The sequence below is a fragment of the Phacochoerus africanus genome, chromosome 8 (assembly GCF_016906955.1).
Source record: "Phacochoerus africanus isolate WHEZ1 chromosome 8, ROS_Pafr_v1, whole genome shotgun sequence".
Lineage (NCBI taxonomy): Eukaryota > Metazoa > Chordata > Mammalia > Artiodactyla > Suidae > Phacochoerus > Phacochoerus africanus.
Genome location: NC_062551.1, coordinates 145,338,079 through 145,355,550, shown reverse-complemented (window position 1 = coordinate 145,355,550; position 17,472 = coordinate 145,338,079). Strand labels below are relative to the sequence as shown.

The window sequence follows — 17,472 nt, the reverse complement described above, 5'->3', positions numbered from 1 at the left end:
AGCCCAGACTCAAAGGTCTAATGGCTTCTCCTCCCCTCACTTCAGTAGACATCACAAACTCAACATGCTCACAACTTAACTCCATCTAACTACCTTCCTTCCCACTCAGCAGGAGGTTCTGTCAATGTTTAAAATATACTCAGAATCCAGCTACTTAGCACTATCCCCCACTGGTACCATCTCCACCTGGGTCACTGCATTAGTCAGCCTGAGCTGCCATAGCAGAATACCACAGACTGAGGGGCTTTAACAATAGGAATTTATTTTCTCCCAGTTCTGGAGGCTGGAATTCTGGAATCAGGGTGCCAGCTTGGTTAGGTTCTGGTGAGGGCCCACTTCCTAATTTGCAGGCGGCCACCTTTTCACCATGTCTTCACAGGATGGAGTCTCTTCCTCTTCACTTAACCTTAATCATCTCTTTATTTTTTTTATTTTTTTATTTGTCTTTTTGCCTTTTCTAGGGCCGCTCCCGCAGCATATGGAGGTTCCCAGGCTAGGGGTCTAATCAGAGCTGTAGCCACCAGCCTAAGCCAGAGCCACAGCAATATGGGATCGAACCGCATCTGCAACCTACACCACAGCTCACAGCAAGGCCGGATCCTTAACCCACTGAGGGAGGCCAGGGATTGAACCCGCAACCTCATGGTTCCTAGTTGGATTCGTTAACCACTGCGCCACAATGGGAACTCCCTAATCATCTCTTTAAAGGCCCTATCTCTAATACACACACAGGGGCAGGTGGGGAAGGGAGGGTGTGAAGGCTTCAGCCCATGTATTTGGGAGAGACGCAGTTTCCTGTATAGCAGTTACTATCATCTCTTGTGTGGATTACTATAAAAGCTTTCTAATTGGACTTCCTATTTTTACACAGGCCGGCCTGTAGTCTATTCTCAGCACAGCATTCGGAGTTATCGTCGTAACATATAAAGTGGAACTTGCTATTCCTCTGCTCAAAACTCTATAAAGGCTTCTGCTCTATCAGAATAAAAGCCAAGGTTTTAAAATGGCCCACAAAGCCCTACATGGGCTCACTGCCTGACACCTTGGTACCTTCGTCGTCTTCCACCCTTGGCTTGCTCCCTCTGGCCTCTATGCACTTCTTCAAAAATACCAGGCGGGAGTTCCTGTCGTGGCGCAGTGGTTAACAAATCCGACTAGGAACCATGAGGTTGCGGGTTCAATCCCTGGCCTACCCTCAGTGGGTTAAGGACCCAGCGTTGCCGTGAGCTGTGGTGTAGGTTGCAGACGCAGCTCGGATCCTGCATTGCTGTGGCTCTGGCATAGGCTGGTGGCTACAGCTCAGATTAGACCCCTAACCTGGGAACCTCCATATGCCACGGAAGCAGCCCTAGAAAAGGCAAAAAGGCAAAAAGGCAAAAAAAAAAAAAAAAAACACCAGGCGGCCTCCTGCCTCCTGCTTCTCGCTTCTCGCTTCTCTCTCCCCTCACCACACTCTTCATCCACATGGTTCATTTCCTTACCTCCTCCAACTCTTTGCTCAGGGAGATCTATCTTGATCATTCTATTTAAAACTGCAAACAGCCCCCCCCCCACTTCCAAGCTCCCTTAACCAAGCCGTTCTTTTCCTTGTAGCACTTAGCCCCTTCTAACATAATATATAATTTACTTGTTTAGTATTTTATTGTCTCCTTTCTGTCTCTTCTCACTATGTTCCTTGAAGGCAGAGATCTTGGTTTGGGGTTTTTTGTTTATTTTCATTTTTGTATCCCAAAGACCTAGAATAGTGCTTGGCACATAGCAATCACTCAATAAATATTTTTGATGGAACAGTAAATAATTATTGTTTTATACTAATTCCTGGACAAGCAAGTTCTTTTGCTCATATTTCAAATAGGTTAGATTCACAGGTCCATGTATGTGTTTAGTCCAGGGTGACTAAGGGCTTTCCTCTTGCAGACATAAGACGCATTTACAGCAAATAGAAAAATGTTGGTTCAAGTTTTGAAAACAAAGTATACGTTAACCTTTTTTATCTTTTTTTTTATTTTTATGGTTGCACCTGCAGCATATGGAAGTTCTCGGGCTAGGGGTCAACTCAGAGCTACAGGCTCAGGGTCAACTGCAGTCTACATCACAGCCACAGCAACACTGGATCAAGCCACATCTGTGATCTATGCTGCAGCTTGCAGCAATGCCAGAACACCTGTTGGAATAGACCATAGTCCTTGAAGGTATCCATAGCATTGCAGAGGTAACCATGGCACCCGTACTCTCAGCCTCACCTCTCTGATGATGGCCAAGGGTAATGCAACTTGGAACTGTGCATTCATCCAGGAGCTGCAACAGAAGTTTCATCAGCTGCCCTTGACCTTAACCTCACCTTCTCTTGGATGAAGAGATCTGTCAGTGAGCTTCAGGCACTAACTCTGACTTTCTATCCACGCACTCAAAATTGTTCTACTTTGTCAATTGTCTCTACTGGATTATTCCAATCACTTCAGAGCTAGACTTTTCACACATGGCATGATTCATTCTTTGTCCCTCAGCCCCTTTGTCCTCTTAAAAAACAAGAACACATATCATGTCTTTTTCTCTCAGTTTGTGAAAATACATCTTGAATTTTGTTTGCATTATAGCCTTCCTTTTACTAGTAAGATGGGACCAAGAATGCGAATAAAATAGCTGAAAACTACATAAAAATCCAACAACCTTGCTATAAACTGTCACCACAAAATTAAATTACCTGAATAGACAGTCTGTACCTTCCACTGATGGGGAAAGAGTTAGTGTGCTTTTGCTCTTAAGCATAACATTCACAAAAATAATCCGTAGAAGATTTGAGGTGGAAAGTTGCCACAAGAGTTTTGATGCATATTTGATTTTATTTTCCGCATCTTGTTTCTCCAGTACAGGGACTCTCATTTTTCTTTGTGTTACTAGCACTTCCCATCTTGCCTGTCACATTGTGGGTAATAAATATCTGTTGAAACAATGGAGAAAAAACAAAAACCAAAAAAAGAACAAATGTATAAATTTATACCTTGAAACCTTATATTGCTCTGTGTGCTCTGAAATATCTCCACTGGGAGGCAGCACATGACTTTAGCAACAAATAAAAAAGAAAGAAAAAGAAAAAGAAGAAAAAGGAGGGCATGTTTAATGAGACGGCTCAATATATGTTATCTCCGGGCATTTCACAGTCACACATCGAAGAAAGAGATGAACGTCTGGCCTTTTAATCTACTAAATTAATGGCTCCATGGCTGGTTATCCATTCAAATATTATCTCTCACTGCAGCTTCAAAACATCTAAGTCATAATGGCAGCGAAAATATCTGGAGTGCATTCTTAATAAGAATTAGATGGTACTGTGGCTGGTGAGATTTAATTGAAATTATTATTTTTATCTCCAGCCATTATAACAATAAGACATTCCTTGTATTTATTCTATGTAATTCAAGAAATGGTTTAGCATGCAAATTTGTAAGATGTTTTCAGGAAACTGAAATTCGTGAAAAAAATAAACATATTCGAACTCCTGAGTTAATTTCCTTGGCTCTTTTTCGGCATAATCAGAACACAGGATGTTGGATTCGTGTGGGATGTTAGCAGGGTCAATCCAGTACAATATAGGAGGGTTATTTCTGTTATTGTGAACTGATTTCATGCAGTTATTTCCACATCCAGGCTAATTCCATCTGTCCTGAGCGATAGTACATGTGATTCCAGGTGGTAACTGGAATTTACATTGGTCACAAATTGTTACTCCTCTCTCTAGAATAATATATTTGGTTCGTTCAGTGTTTTCACCAGCAGTTCACGCTGGGCTTTCAGTTTTCCTGCTTTTACTTTTAATCTCCCTTCCTTCCTAAAACTTTACAACTCTCTTGGATATATATATATATATATATATATATCCAAGAGATATATATATATATATATAATTTGTCTTTTTGCTATTTCTTGGGCCGCTCCCGCGGCATATGGAGGTTCCTAGGCTCGGGGTCCAATCGGAACTGTAGCCACCAGCCTAAGCCAGAGCCACAACAACGCGGGATTCGAGCCATGTCTGCAACCTACACCACAGCTCACGGCAACGCCGGATCGTCAACCCACTGAGCAAGGGCAGGGACCGAACCCGCAACCTCATGGTTCCTAGTCGGATTCGTTAACCACTGCGCCACGACGGGAACTCCTCTTGGACATATTTTGCCAATTGAGATCCTCTTCCTTCGTAAATGCCAACACACAGATGAAACACATAGACAGCAAAAACATTTCTCACATTTAACAAAAAAAGCTACAGCATTCCATTCACAATGAGATCATGTATCTGGAAGGACTGTGGTTATAAACTAAGGAAGGCCTGGTCTTAGAAAACTGAAACTCATTCACATGTAATATTGTGAAATACACTCAATAAATTTATTGTGCTATGTCTACAGCACTGATAATTAAAATTATAAATTTGCTCTTTGAAGCATCTTCAGTTTTTAATCTTCAAAAATTTCAAAGGGCTTGCATAAAGCTTTTATCCATATAAAATATGCCCAAGCTTTTCTTAGCCAATATTCTGAACTGACATTGATTACTGAAAGCACTTTTAATATTTTGTCTTCATTTTTCTCTTTTTTCAAGAAATAAATAACTTGTTTTTTTCTGTTTCGCTTATTCTCTTTTCTCTCTCCCTTTCCCCAAGCCATCTCAATCTAATACAGAAGCTATTGGATATCTGTTTTGAAAAACACCATAAATAGAGTTTCTTAAAAAGTAAAAATTTCCTGTAATCTACCATGAAGTTATTATAGTCCTGGTGATACATGGTCAGTCTTCCAATGTACAGAAATCAATAGACGATCAAATACTTTTCTCTGCATGATAAGAGAAGCCAGGTTTCTAACAATATATCTGAAATCTCACTCCCCAAAATTCCATCTCTTCCTCAAAATTAACTTCAAGTTTTATGCTCTATGACTTGCAGCATCCCACTTCCAAACAACTAGATCAGTTAAAATTTATATCAGTTATATCTAATGCTTCTTAGAATAATACTTTTAAAAAGAAAACAAAAACAGTGGCACAAACAAAATAGAAATATATTTTTTTTCTTACATGTAAGACATCTGGAAAAAGCAGCTCAGGGGCCTGGTCTTCTAGCTTTCTGATCTGTAATCCATAAGGTCATCTCAGGACTCAAGATAGCTGCTGAGCTCTTGCCATCATATCCACATTCCAGTCATAAACTAGCCCCTGTTGGTTGAGTTATTTTTGTTGAATTAATTCTCTCCGAACGTTCACCCCTGGACCTCCATTGGTAGCTCAGCAGGTTAAGGATCCAGGGTTGTCACTACAGCAGCTTGGGTCCCTGCTGTGATGCAGGTTCTACCCCTGGCCCAGGAACTAACCTATGCTGTGGGCTCAGCCAAAAAAAAAAAAAAAAAAAGGAATTTTCACCCCTAACTTCCACTTACATCTCATTGGCTCACAAGCCGCATGACTCCAAGAGCACCAAAGAGTCCAAGAATTTGTCTTTAGTTTGGAAAGACATATTCCCACGAACTTCCGGTTCTGCTAACAATGAAGAGAACAACACTGGAAAGCAAAAGACAGTCCCTGCCACGATGGCCGTGACAGTATTCTTTATAATGGTGGAGCATTAAAGACAATCTAAATGGCCTGAAGAATATATGGTTAAATAAAATGCAGTATATTCATATATTAAATACTGTCTTGATATTGAAAATATGCATGTAGAGTACTCTCTTTTGGCATAGAATATTATCTACTATACATTTCTGAGTTAAATATCCACCTATCATATGATCCAGTATGTAAGATCATATCTGAAGTTTTTTTAAATATTAAGAGTGGTTAGATAGGCATTCCCCTGGTGGCTCAGCAGGTTACAAACCCGACTAGTATCCATAAGGATGTGGGTTCAATGCCTGACCTCGCTCAGTGGGTTAAGGATCTGGTGTTGCCATGAGCTGTGGTAAAGGTCACAGATATAGCTTGCATCTGGTGTTGCTGTGTCTGTGGCATAGGCCAGCATCTGCAGCTCCGATTCAACCCCTAGCCTGAGAACCTCCATATGCCGAAAGTGCAGCCCTAAAAAAAAAGCAAAATTTGCTGAGGTTGGTAAATTATTGTGTAATTTTTCTTTGTTCTTTATACTTTCCTGTGCATTTTGAACTTTGTACAATGACTATACACTGTTGACAGAATACTGTAGAAGTAAAAACACACTGAATAAAATTGTCTTAAGTATTTCAAAAAAAGTCACTCTGAAAAACTTTCTATTTTTGCATGTCCATCTTCATCCAGGGGGTTTTAAGTTGCCCTTATGACACTTACTAACTTCATACTGATAATATTATAAAGTGCACTGCATACCATTCTTTTAGTAACATGGCTATTGCAATAGTAAGGACTATTTGTAAAAATCCTTGTTTGTTTTTTTTTGTCTCAGACTTCTAACTCCTACTAATTTGAGTTTTGTACCAACTGTCTTCCTTTCTTGTATGAGTTTTTAATATGGCATTTAGTAGAAAAAATAGAGTCCCATTGTGGCTCAGCAGGTTAGGAGCCCATCGTAGTATCCATGAGGATGTGGGTTCAATCCCTGGCCTTGCTCAGTGGGTTGCAGATCCAGCATTGCCACAAGCTATGGCATAGGTCACAGATGTGGCTCTGATCCAGTGTGGCCATGGCTGAGGTGTAGGCCAGCAGGTGCAGCTCTGATTCAAACTCTAGCCTGGGAACTTCCATAGGCTGCACGTGCAGATCTAAAAAAAAAAGAAAGAAAGAAAAAGAAGGTTTTTATTAATGCCTTCTTAGGTTTGTGTGAGTAAATTTTGGTTGTAGCAATTAATTATTTCAGGTAGTCATTGCCCCTACTTCCATTCTGTCAGATACGATCTTGTGTGAAACTTTGTCCCTAAAAGGTAAATAGAACATTTGAAATCTAAGTCTGCCTTTCCCATGTGTATGATGTTAATATCTTTGTCCAGTTCCCTTTATCACTGAAATGAGTGGAATAATGATTCTTTTATTTACTTCAAAGAGTATTATAAAGGTAAAATGAGATAATTGGTGGAAAATGTTTTGCAAAATGAAAAGTGACATATACAATTTGGGTCAGGCTGGCTTATCTTAGAATCAAGGGGCTTACTGCAATATGGGGATTTCTAAGCAAACGCTATCATCTTTGGTGCTGCCCACAACACCTGCAGCCAATGTGGCTAAACAGATTGGTTGCTACTTCAAAGGGCAGGAGAAAATTGAGGGAAGCAGGTGTTACAAGAATGAAGACTAACTCTAATCCAGAAATCCATCATGGAAAAGCAGCCATAATGCCTTGCATCACTTTCCAGGGTTGGGTGGGTAAGCCTTAATTTATTGGGTAAATTGTATTAAAGGATTTTTAAAAATATAATATCCTTGATGTTCTTAAAATAGCAATTTTCAAGAAGCTCACTAATTCCCAACAGCTCAGAACTAAGTATTTAAAATTCCTTGCAGAGATAAAAAAAAAAAAATCCCAAAAGATTTAAAACAAAAATCTCATTCTCATCTAATTAAAGCAAAAACATGGCATGCTTATAAAAGCAGTCACTCTGAAAACACACACGCGTGCACAGGTGTGTGCATGCTCGCAAACACATACACACTATTATATTCTTTGAAATGACATCTGTCTTAACCTTCATTTCACAGGTGGAGAGAATTGGGGTAAAGATCTGAGACTGACATTAGTGAAAGTTGAATTTCCTCTGATTACATTGAATAAATAGTCCTGGAGGGGCTTTAGGGGTTACTCTTTGCTTGGGTCTCTTGTTCAGCACCTGGATAAGCTTCTATCACCTTGGTAACCAAGTCAAAACCCTCTTTTTAATGTTGAAAAGGGTGGTTGATGCTTACTGATTATGAGCATTTGGGTGACTTGCGGTTTCTCTCATGATGCCCATGAGTTTCTCATTTTTCTTTTTTCTAAGAAGGGATTTTGTGAGGTACACTTAATAGTAAACTCCCATGTATATAGAGAGCTTGTTTCCCAACATTTTAAGCTTCCTCATTTAATCCCCAGCCCCTTTTGTGAGTTTTGTCCACTTGGAGGAGAGCCTTTGCATCTGTGGTAAAGAGGCAATTGACAATAGCTTTGGAAACATACATAGCGGTCCCTCAGTATCCATGGGGCATTTGTTTCCGGAGCCAGTTTGGGTACCAAAATCCGTGGATGCTCAAGTCCCTTATGTAAAATGGCAAAGTATAGTTGGCCCTTAGTATCTGCAGGTTCTGCATCCACGGATTTAACCAACTGAAATCCGCGATTGGTCAAATCCTATACACACTCTGTTACCCCAGAGACAGAACAACCCATGAACACTTTAGTGATAATCAAATGCCCCAGGCACTGCACTGGGCTTCAGCCACTATATGGAGAGCAGCTCCAAGTCACTTCTCTACTCCCATGTTATTTTCACCTCTAAAATGTTTTAGGTGTTAATTACATCACTTAAAGACTTTAAGTCTTTAATTTAGACTTAAATTACAATCTAATTTTTGTATAAATAAAAATTACATATTTACATGAGACGTTTGAAATTTTCTTGGAGAAAACATAAAACTTTGGTAACACTTTTGCTGAAAGCAGAGTCGTGTTTTGTTATTATTGTTATAATTTTGTCATTATAATTGTTATAATATTATTGAAATTGGTTTTCTCCTTGCTTTTAGCTCTGTGAGTACAGTCTCTTATATGGATGAACCTAGCCAGCGTGAAGATGCCTCTCGCCTCATAGTTCAGATGGAAAATACCTATCAGTTGGGTATGTTGTTTTGTCACTCCCTCCTAATTAAAATTTCTAATCTCATGAATGATATTTACTTAAAATACTATATGATAACCTGGCATTATCTTCAATGCTAGCACAATATATCTTAATTAATTTGATACTGCTTTAATTTCTTCCTCTGCAAAATGAGACTGGTATCCATTGCCTACTTTTCTTTATCAGTATTTCCTAAATACCAAGCAATTCACTGGTTGGCACGGAGGTGTGGTGTATATTACTGAATCACTGGGTATTTCCAGGTTATCTTGAGTTAAATGAAAGAGATATGCATTAAAGATTTTTTCAAACAAAACCAATCAAGGTTGCTGGTAAGTGGAGAAAAAAGCCTTCAAGGCAAAGGCAAATGACTCCTGGTCCCCTGTTAACCAAGATGTTTATCCCTTCCCACAGAGCTTTTGGGTCTCTGAAAACAAAAATATTTGCACCTGCTCCTATATTCCAGGTGGAGTCCACAGTGACTGTCATTCCCCATTCATGTTTCCTCATAGAATTACTTGTTCTCTCTAAATGTGTACTGCCCACTATTATCTGGATCCATATATAATTACCGCCGAAAAGAAATTCCACAGAGACTTACCAATGGCCAAAGGAAGACACCATGGACCAGAGTGGTTTCATCTGTGGCCAGTTAACCTCAAGAAAATTATACACCATCAGCAGATCCCATTAGGCCTTCCAGACAGTTTTCTACAGTAATCCCCAAGGCAACATGGATTATAAGGCTCCTTAATTAGTCTGTCTACCGGTATTTTCACAGTGCCTTTGTTAGACAACTAATATTCCTGCCATACCACATACATTTATTCTCCTTCTGGTAACCTTCCCAGGTTTCCTTTAGGGGAGCCCCACCACTGCCATCATTACCACTTTTGGTCCATAGCATCCTGCTAGAGCTGACACTGCCTTCAGAGATGTAGCAGTGACTGATCTGGGGATGGTACACAACCCTTTGATTGATCAGGCCCATCAAAGTCTTTGAGATTCAATTCGGAAAATGTTGTTTGGGCTGTTGAAGAAGTAGATCAGACCCTGAAACCTGAAAGAAAGTGAGGACCATGGCAGCTTTTGTCATCTTTTCCCCACAGGAAGCCTGATACCAAGCCCTAAATCCAGCTGCACATCCTTAGATTTCCACAAGATAAAGTAGTTGAAATAGGAAACCCAGTTTCTTCTTCATAAGGATATGTTTTCATAACACATTTCCAATCATCTAATCCATTTTAGAAGTACTGAGGATTGAACCAAGTGAGAAAAGTAATTTTAGAAATACCTTAGGATAAATTATTTTCCATATTTTCTTTCAAAAAGTCATGTGCATTATTCTTTTTTTGATTAAAGCCTTTCATGCTTGACAACTCATCTTTTAAGCATTCGTCGCAATTTTGTGAAGAATCAAAAACTTACTTCTGCTTGTTTCTGGGTTTACTTTGCATTTGAAAGGTACTTTGTGGACCTCTGGAAAAGATTTTCTCATATCTATAAATACAATACTGACCAGAAGAGTGAAGAAAAAAAAATAGTCAATCACCAGTATTACTGTGTTTATTTTTTCACATCTACTCAATAATATTTGCATCATCTAAACACATTTTAAATGTTAGCATGTTTGGAGTTCCTGTCGTGGCGCAGTGGTTAACGAATCCGACTAGGAACCATGAGGTTGCGGGTTCGATCCCTGCCCTTGCTCAGTGGGTGAACGATCCAGCGTTGCCGTGAGCTGTGGTGTAGGTTGCAGATGCAGCTCGGATCCTGCGTTGCTGTGGCTCTGGCGTAGGCCGGTGGCTGCAGCTCCGATTTGACCCCTAGCCTGGGAACTTCCATATGCTGTGGGAGCGGCCCAAGAAATAGCAAAAAAAAAGACTAAAAATAAAAATAAAATAAAAAATAGATGTTAGCATGTTTGCCCTCCCTTTCTCTTTTCCCTTTCTTTCTTTCTTTGCTTTTTAGAGCTAAACCCATGACATATGAACATTCCCAGGATAGGGGTCGAGTTGGAGCTACAGCTGCCAGCCACAGCCACAGCCACAGCAACGCGGGATCTGAGTGCCATCTGAGACCTATACCACAGCTCACAAAGACACCAGATCACCAACCCACTGAGCAAGGCCAGGGATCAAACCCACATCCTCACGGATTCTAGTCAGATGTGTTTCCGCTGCGCCACATGGGGAACTCCTGTCCTCCCTTTAACTGACTGATTATAGCCACCAAAAACGAAATGAAACATGAGCATAATTAAGGAAAGAAAAAAGGGAACGGAAGACTTGAAATGTTTCTTATAACAAAAGCCATTTACGTCTTCCTATTAAGTACAGAAACATGAGTACAGAGGAATATACAGGCTGAACGAGTCAATGTCTATGAATCTGAATACTCATTTTACCACTTTCTAAATAAATGATGTTTTTGCAAGGTATTCCGCCTCCTTGAATCTCAGTTTCTTCATCTGTAAGTAGGGATAATAGTCCGCACATCATAAGGATGGGAGAATTAAATGAAGTGTTTGATCTAAGTTGCTTCCCCATTCGGTATGTGATTGCTTCTCAAAATGACTGTTCTGGGACGTCACCTTAGCTCATGAGGAATAAAAGCCTTCTGTGGCATTCCCTGTAAGTTCCTGGTAAATATGGGATGCGTTCTGCATAGGACTTTTTCTGGGGCAAGGACAATAGAGCTATGTGATTCTTTAAGAACACTGCTTGTGAGTCGCACGCCAGACGAGGGCTGTTGGTGGCCATCTTTGCTGCCACATCAACACAGCCCACCTGACAATGAAGCCAACAGAGTGAAAAGTAGAATCTAAAGACAGAGAGAGAGAGACATTGTTTGAGTTCAACTTCCATGAGATGATAAGGCTTTGTCATCAGCTGCTTTGTTGGACAGAGCCTGCCAGTCTCTTAGGGATGACTTTGCTCCACCCTATAGAGTCCTTTCCACCTGACCTCCCTACCTGCACCCTCACCCATCTTGCTGCCTTCTCAGCAGGACCAGTTCCTATCTCTTCACTCAGAGTGAGGCAGCAAAAATAACAGCAACAACATGAATAAGAAGAAATATCTCCTGAGTGGCTTTGTTTGTGTGGCAGGCCCTGTTCTGTGCATTTTAACTATTTCACCTCATTTAATCCCAACAAAAAGCAATATGTGGTCATTCTTATTAGTATCCTAATTTGGAAAGCTAAGATACAGATATATTAAATAACCAAATTTTTTGTCTGTTCTTTCTTAAATCTACTTATGGGGACAGGGCTTTTTTTTTTTTTTTTTTCTATTTTTTCCCCATCCTGATCCTTCTTCAGGTCTTTGCTTTTTGATATCCAAAAGCATTCTTTCCTCCTAAAGAAAAAAAAATTTGCTCTAAAAAAAGAAAAGACTGTAGGCATTCACACGAGTCCACTCTGAAGGCTTTGAGAGCTTTGTTCCAAAGCCGAACACTGATGCTTTCTCTCTGCATCTCAGAATCCCAGCCTGAGTGAGGCAATGGATTATTCTGGCTGTATAGGGCCGAGGTCACAAAGAAGTGTGAAAAGAAACATTGACTACTATGTTTTAAATTTTCTTCAGAGTAGAATCTAGTTAATTAGATTTCTTTAAAAAACGAAGCAAAGTACAGAAAGGACATTGGTGAAGCTGGACTGTGGGAGTTGCTGGACCCCAGGACTCAGGATTCTGTCTTTTTAGCACTAAACTGTGTGTAGGTTTCCTCTGTCACTGAGACCTGGCTTCCTTCCCACCGTGAGCAACATGACCTCCAGCATTTCCTCAGGGTCACATGTCATAACTTTTGCCACCAGAAAGAGTTTGACTCCCTGCTCCCTACCTACACCCCAATTGCAGTTTAAAATAAAAATTCCAACAAAGAACTCCAATTGGCTGGACTTGGAGTGAGTCTACCCAGAGCCAATCAAGCATGACCTGGAGGTGCTCAGAGGAGGTAATGATAGATCTTAAAAAGCACATGGTTACGGTGGAAAGAGGATCAGTTCCTTCCCTTTGGGAAATGCTGTTCCCAAATGACAGGGAGGTTGACCAGGTGGACAAATATCTGCACTAAAAGAATTTGCCATTTTGTGAAGGGAATGGTGCGTACAGGCACTGTAATATGAGGCCAGATGACATTCAAGGTGAATGATATATGTCAAGTTAAGATAAATGCAGCCTGAGTGCTCCGTGGGAAGGAATGAAAAAGAGAGGTACCAATCTAGAGGCTATAATCTATTTTAATTTAGTCTGAGCTGGTAGTATCATTTATCAATTTCTTCAATAGGGAGAAACCACCCTCAAAATTAGCCTCATTTCACTAGAGTAGGCAAGTGGAAATCTTCTAAAAGGTCCACAGGATGGGTACACAGTAGGTATCTAAAGCATTGCCTCCAGGGGCTGGTGCTTTATCCCTGAGCCAATGAAGCAGGAGCAATCAGGACCAATCCGTCAGAGTTTTATAACTGCTTGTCATTCCCCTGAAGACCAGAGATTCCTGCTGACAACATGCTGGGGTTCATGATCATACTCACCAACTCAGAAGTTTCTGTTCTACACGTCCAGATTCATTCCCCATGCTGACTTAAATTTAATTGAACAATTTATACATAATTATTAAAATACAAATACTATTTATTGAGCCCCAGGAGAGTGACCTACCTTAACCCTAAGCATGGGCTGTCACCTTCCTGTTAAGTTCAGCCATCAGGAAACCTCAGCAGGGAGTGAGAAGAGAGGAGTGTGAACTCCTACCTGTGGTTTCATCTCCGGCTGTTTGCATCCATCAACAGAAGGACACAAGTGCTCTCAAGGGAGCCCTCTCCACATGGCTCTTTTGGGATCTGCTGAGGTTGGGGTAGAGATTAGAATGGGGGCAATGCTCTCACTTTCATTAGCCAAGGGGGCTCTACACTTTCCTTCCTAACTTCCTACATCCTGCTCAGATTTTCCCAACAAGTCTCTTTATTAAGTTCTCCTAGAATCATCCTAACTTTAGTGTGCGAAATATTTCCTTAGACGCTGATACAGTCAACAAAAATAAGCCTTTAAAAAATACTGATGAATATTAAAATAGAATTGGGTATAATTCTTCACCCATATCAACTTAGCAAGTAATGATGGAGCCTCTGTACACTAGGCCCTGGGCACGTGCTCATGTTGTGCAATGACAGAGGAGGTTAATATTCCTGGGGGGGTACAGCTAAGATTCCTGGGATGCAGGATAAGATGCAGCCGAAGCTCTTCCTCTGAAAGTGGGTTAAACATGGTTAAGAATTTAGGCTCTTGAGTGAGATAAACCAGGGAGTACATCCGAGCCCTACCACTGTGTGATTCAAGGCAAGTTATCCAACAGATTTAAACCTCTGTTTTCCCATCTGTGAAGTGGGAATAATGGTAAGATTTACCCCCAGAGATTTACTGGGAGATTATACATACAAGGAAATAAATACAAAATACTTATCATGGTGGCTAACATGAGAACATACTCAATAAAAGCAGCTGTCATTTGTCCTGTGGTTATCATCTATAAAATGTTTAATTCTATTTAAATTCAGAAACCATACCATAAATAATTTATTATGCCTTTGGCATCACGTTCGATTCTCAGGAGGGTACAATCTGATCCAGCTTACCATTTGAGGGGAGGAAGGCAGGTATCAGGTGGATTAGGAGCCATTATCAGGTGGATTAGGAGCCAGGACAGCAGGGGACACTCAGCACTTTGGGCGCACAGAGAAGCAAGGGCTGGTTTTTACCTGAGGAGAGGAGGAAGGCTACCTGAAGCAGAAGACATCTGAACTGGCCTTGAACATGAGTGGATATTTCTCAGATGAGGAAGAGTTCCCACTGTGGCTCATTGGGATGTGGGTTCACTCCCTGGCCTCACTCAGTGGGTTAAGGATCCGGCGTTGCTGTGGCTGGAGCAGAGGCCAGCAGCTGCCACTCCGATTCGACCCCTAGCCTGGGAAATTCCATATGCCACAGGTGCAGCCCTAAAAAGCAAAAAATAAATAAAGAAATGAAAAGAAGAGCAGATGTACACAGCATTCTTTAAAGGACAGGTGAAGCCCATGATGCTGAAGCAGTCATCACGAGAAAAGCAGCAATGGTCAGAGAAGAGGCTGTAGGTTGGGTAGGAGCTGAACCTTAGACTTTGCCAAGGAGCTGCTGGGGTCAGTTGTAGTGTGGTAGATAGATTGGTGGAGGGAGACGTAAGAGCTGGGGTCCAGTTAGAAAGATGTTGACACTTGGAAGTGAGTCAGTAGTAGTGGGAACTGGAAGGAAGATGCTTCCAATGTCAAGCCTCAGTGGCACTGAACACACCTGTTAGGTAGTCTGATAAATGGATGAGTCCCTTGTCCTCCTCCTCCATCAGAGAGCTTCACTGGAAACCAGATCAGGACAACTTTTTTTTCCCCTTAAATAGAAGCCACCCAGAAGAGTAAATGCCTTTCCATGTTTCAGTACTCTTTGGATGTAAGTGACGGGGTGGGAAAGTGTGATTTGAAATTATTTCTTTGAAAGCGATTTCGTCTGTATTTTCAGGTCCTACCAAACATTTTCCTGTGGTTATCGTCGATCACATTCTGAAAGATGTGTTAACTAACTACCTACAAGAAGAACGATATGAACCAGAGTTCTGTAAACAGATGACCAAGACGATTTCTGAGGTATACCTGTGATTTCCCAAAGTGTTAACTATGACCAGAATATTTGCTAAAAGCACAACCCCCTACTTTTTGATGAAGACAGTTACTTTGCAGTAGCAGTAAAACTGCTGATTTTTTATTTTATGAAAATATTCATGAGGTCATATACCATATTGCGTGGGTGTAAAAAGCCTTTGTCTCAACCAATTCTTATGTGCATCGTTTGCATGTATTCTGTTCAGAAAATGTATAAAACTGCCCAATCTGTTTAAAATTTTTTATTGTAAAAGAGACAATATTTTAATGATCATTTTCTCTTCGAGGCACCTTCTTTGTATGTCGTCAAATGCAAACATGGTGCCCTTCAAATACACTATTTCCATTTTTATCACCTAAAGTGCTGGCACGCCATCATCCTTGCTGCACTTTTTTAAATAACAAACTCTTTAATAAGCATTTATGAGTAGTCATATTACAGGAAACGTCAGATATATGCTCTCTTAATTAGACATGAGCAGGATGGTGTAACTCTAAGGCCAACATTTTTGAAGGGAGGTCATCTCAGCATAGATCTTCAAAGAAAGTGATAAAGCCATTGAATTCTGTTCTCAGGATTGTAACTTTTCCCTGTGCTTTAAAACATGTAGATTTCTTGCTGGTGCGATCCTTTTGTCCCTAAATGTCCTATCTGGTGAGGATGGTGCTTGCAGAAAATCATAGCTACCATTTTACAGCATTTACTGAAAGTCTTCACATCATGATTTTTTCTTAAATTAAATCCACAATATTTGTGATGAAAATTAAGACTCTGTAAGTTTCAACATGACTAAGTGAGGACCTTTTCTTTTAATTTCTAGGTTATTAAAGCCCAGGTCAAGGACTTGATGATTCCACGGTATAAGCTAATTGTGGTGGTTCATATTGGACAACTGAATAGCCAGAGCCTACTCATTGCAAGCAGATGCCTCTGGGATCCTAAAAATGATAATTTTTCGTCATACATTTTCAGAAATTCTTCTCTCTTTGCCCTTGCAAATGTCTATTCAGTTTACTTGGAGTGATGAAAAACCAGACATCTAGTCCTTACTTTTTTAATCAAGAAATAGACTGTATCTATGTACACGAGTTTCACTGCTCAAGTGTTTGAGAAAGAAACAACACTAATATTTCAAACAACTGGAAGCTTTGGGACTTTTTCATACTCTTGTCAGAATTGGTGAAGGGAAAGTGGCACGAGAAAGAATTTTGTTTATCCAAAGAAGGAACTAAGTCTTTGTTCTGCTGGATTGTTTTTCATAGACATAGATTCTTATTAAATATTACTTTGGGTACTAATTATTTTAATTACTCTTTAGTTGGAGAGTTGGAATTCCATGCTTTTTGTTTGTTTGTTTTTGTTTTTATCTTTTTAGGGCCATACCTGTGGCACTTGGAGGTTCCCAGGCTAAGGGTTGAATCAGAGCTGCAGCCACTGGCCTAAGCCACGACCATAGCAATGCCAGATTCGAGCCATATCTGCGACCTACACCACAACTCACGGCAACACCAGATCCTTTAACCCACTGAGCGAGGCCAGGGAGCGAACCTGCATCTTCTTGGATGCTAGTCAGATTCGTTTCTGCTGAGCCACAGTGGGAACTGCCCATGCATTGTTTTTTAATGAAGAGAAGTTTTTTTTAAAAATGTGGCTATAGACCCTAATAAATGATGGCAGAATATTCAATATGGGACACACAAATGATCAATGTTACTAGATCGCAATGCTGTATATAAAAGAAAACTGGTTTTCATTTTGTACTTAATAAATTGAGCAGCATTCATTAACTGCAATTACGGTTACATGTACCTGACAGTAGAAACTGCTGAGGTAGAATTAATGATTTCATCACAATTATCCTAGTCCCACAGGACGGCTGGCTAAAACTAGAAGCCCTTGTGGGTTGCCAGCACTTTACAAAATTGTGGGAGAACCAAATATTAGCTCTTCAATAATGGAAACAACAAAATGAACAAAGGCTTTTTAGG

General features: G+C 40.4%; 1 protein-coding gene across 1 annotated transcript in view; it reads left to right on the top strand.

Annotated features, from left to right (window-relative positions):
* The window catches only part of DYNLT5 (dynein light chain Tctex-type family member 5), a 29,033-nt gene extending 12,168 nt beyond the window's left edge, over positions 1 to 16,865 (top strand). Inside the window, exons 3-5 of the mRNA XM_047792113.1 lie at positions 8,698 to 8,789; positions 15,344 to 15,468; positions 16,305 to 16,865. Coding sequence (XP_047648069.1) covers positions 8,698 to 8,789; positions 15,344 to 15,468; positions 16,305 to 16,508 — 421 coding nt within the window. The 3' untranslated portion in view covers positions 16,509 to 16,865. The remainder of the gene's footprint in view (positions 1 to 8,697; positions 8,790 to 15,343; positions 15,469 to 16,304) is intronic.
* Positions 16,866 to 17,472: the final 607 nt, after the last annotated feature.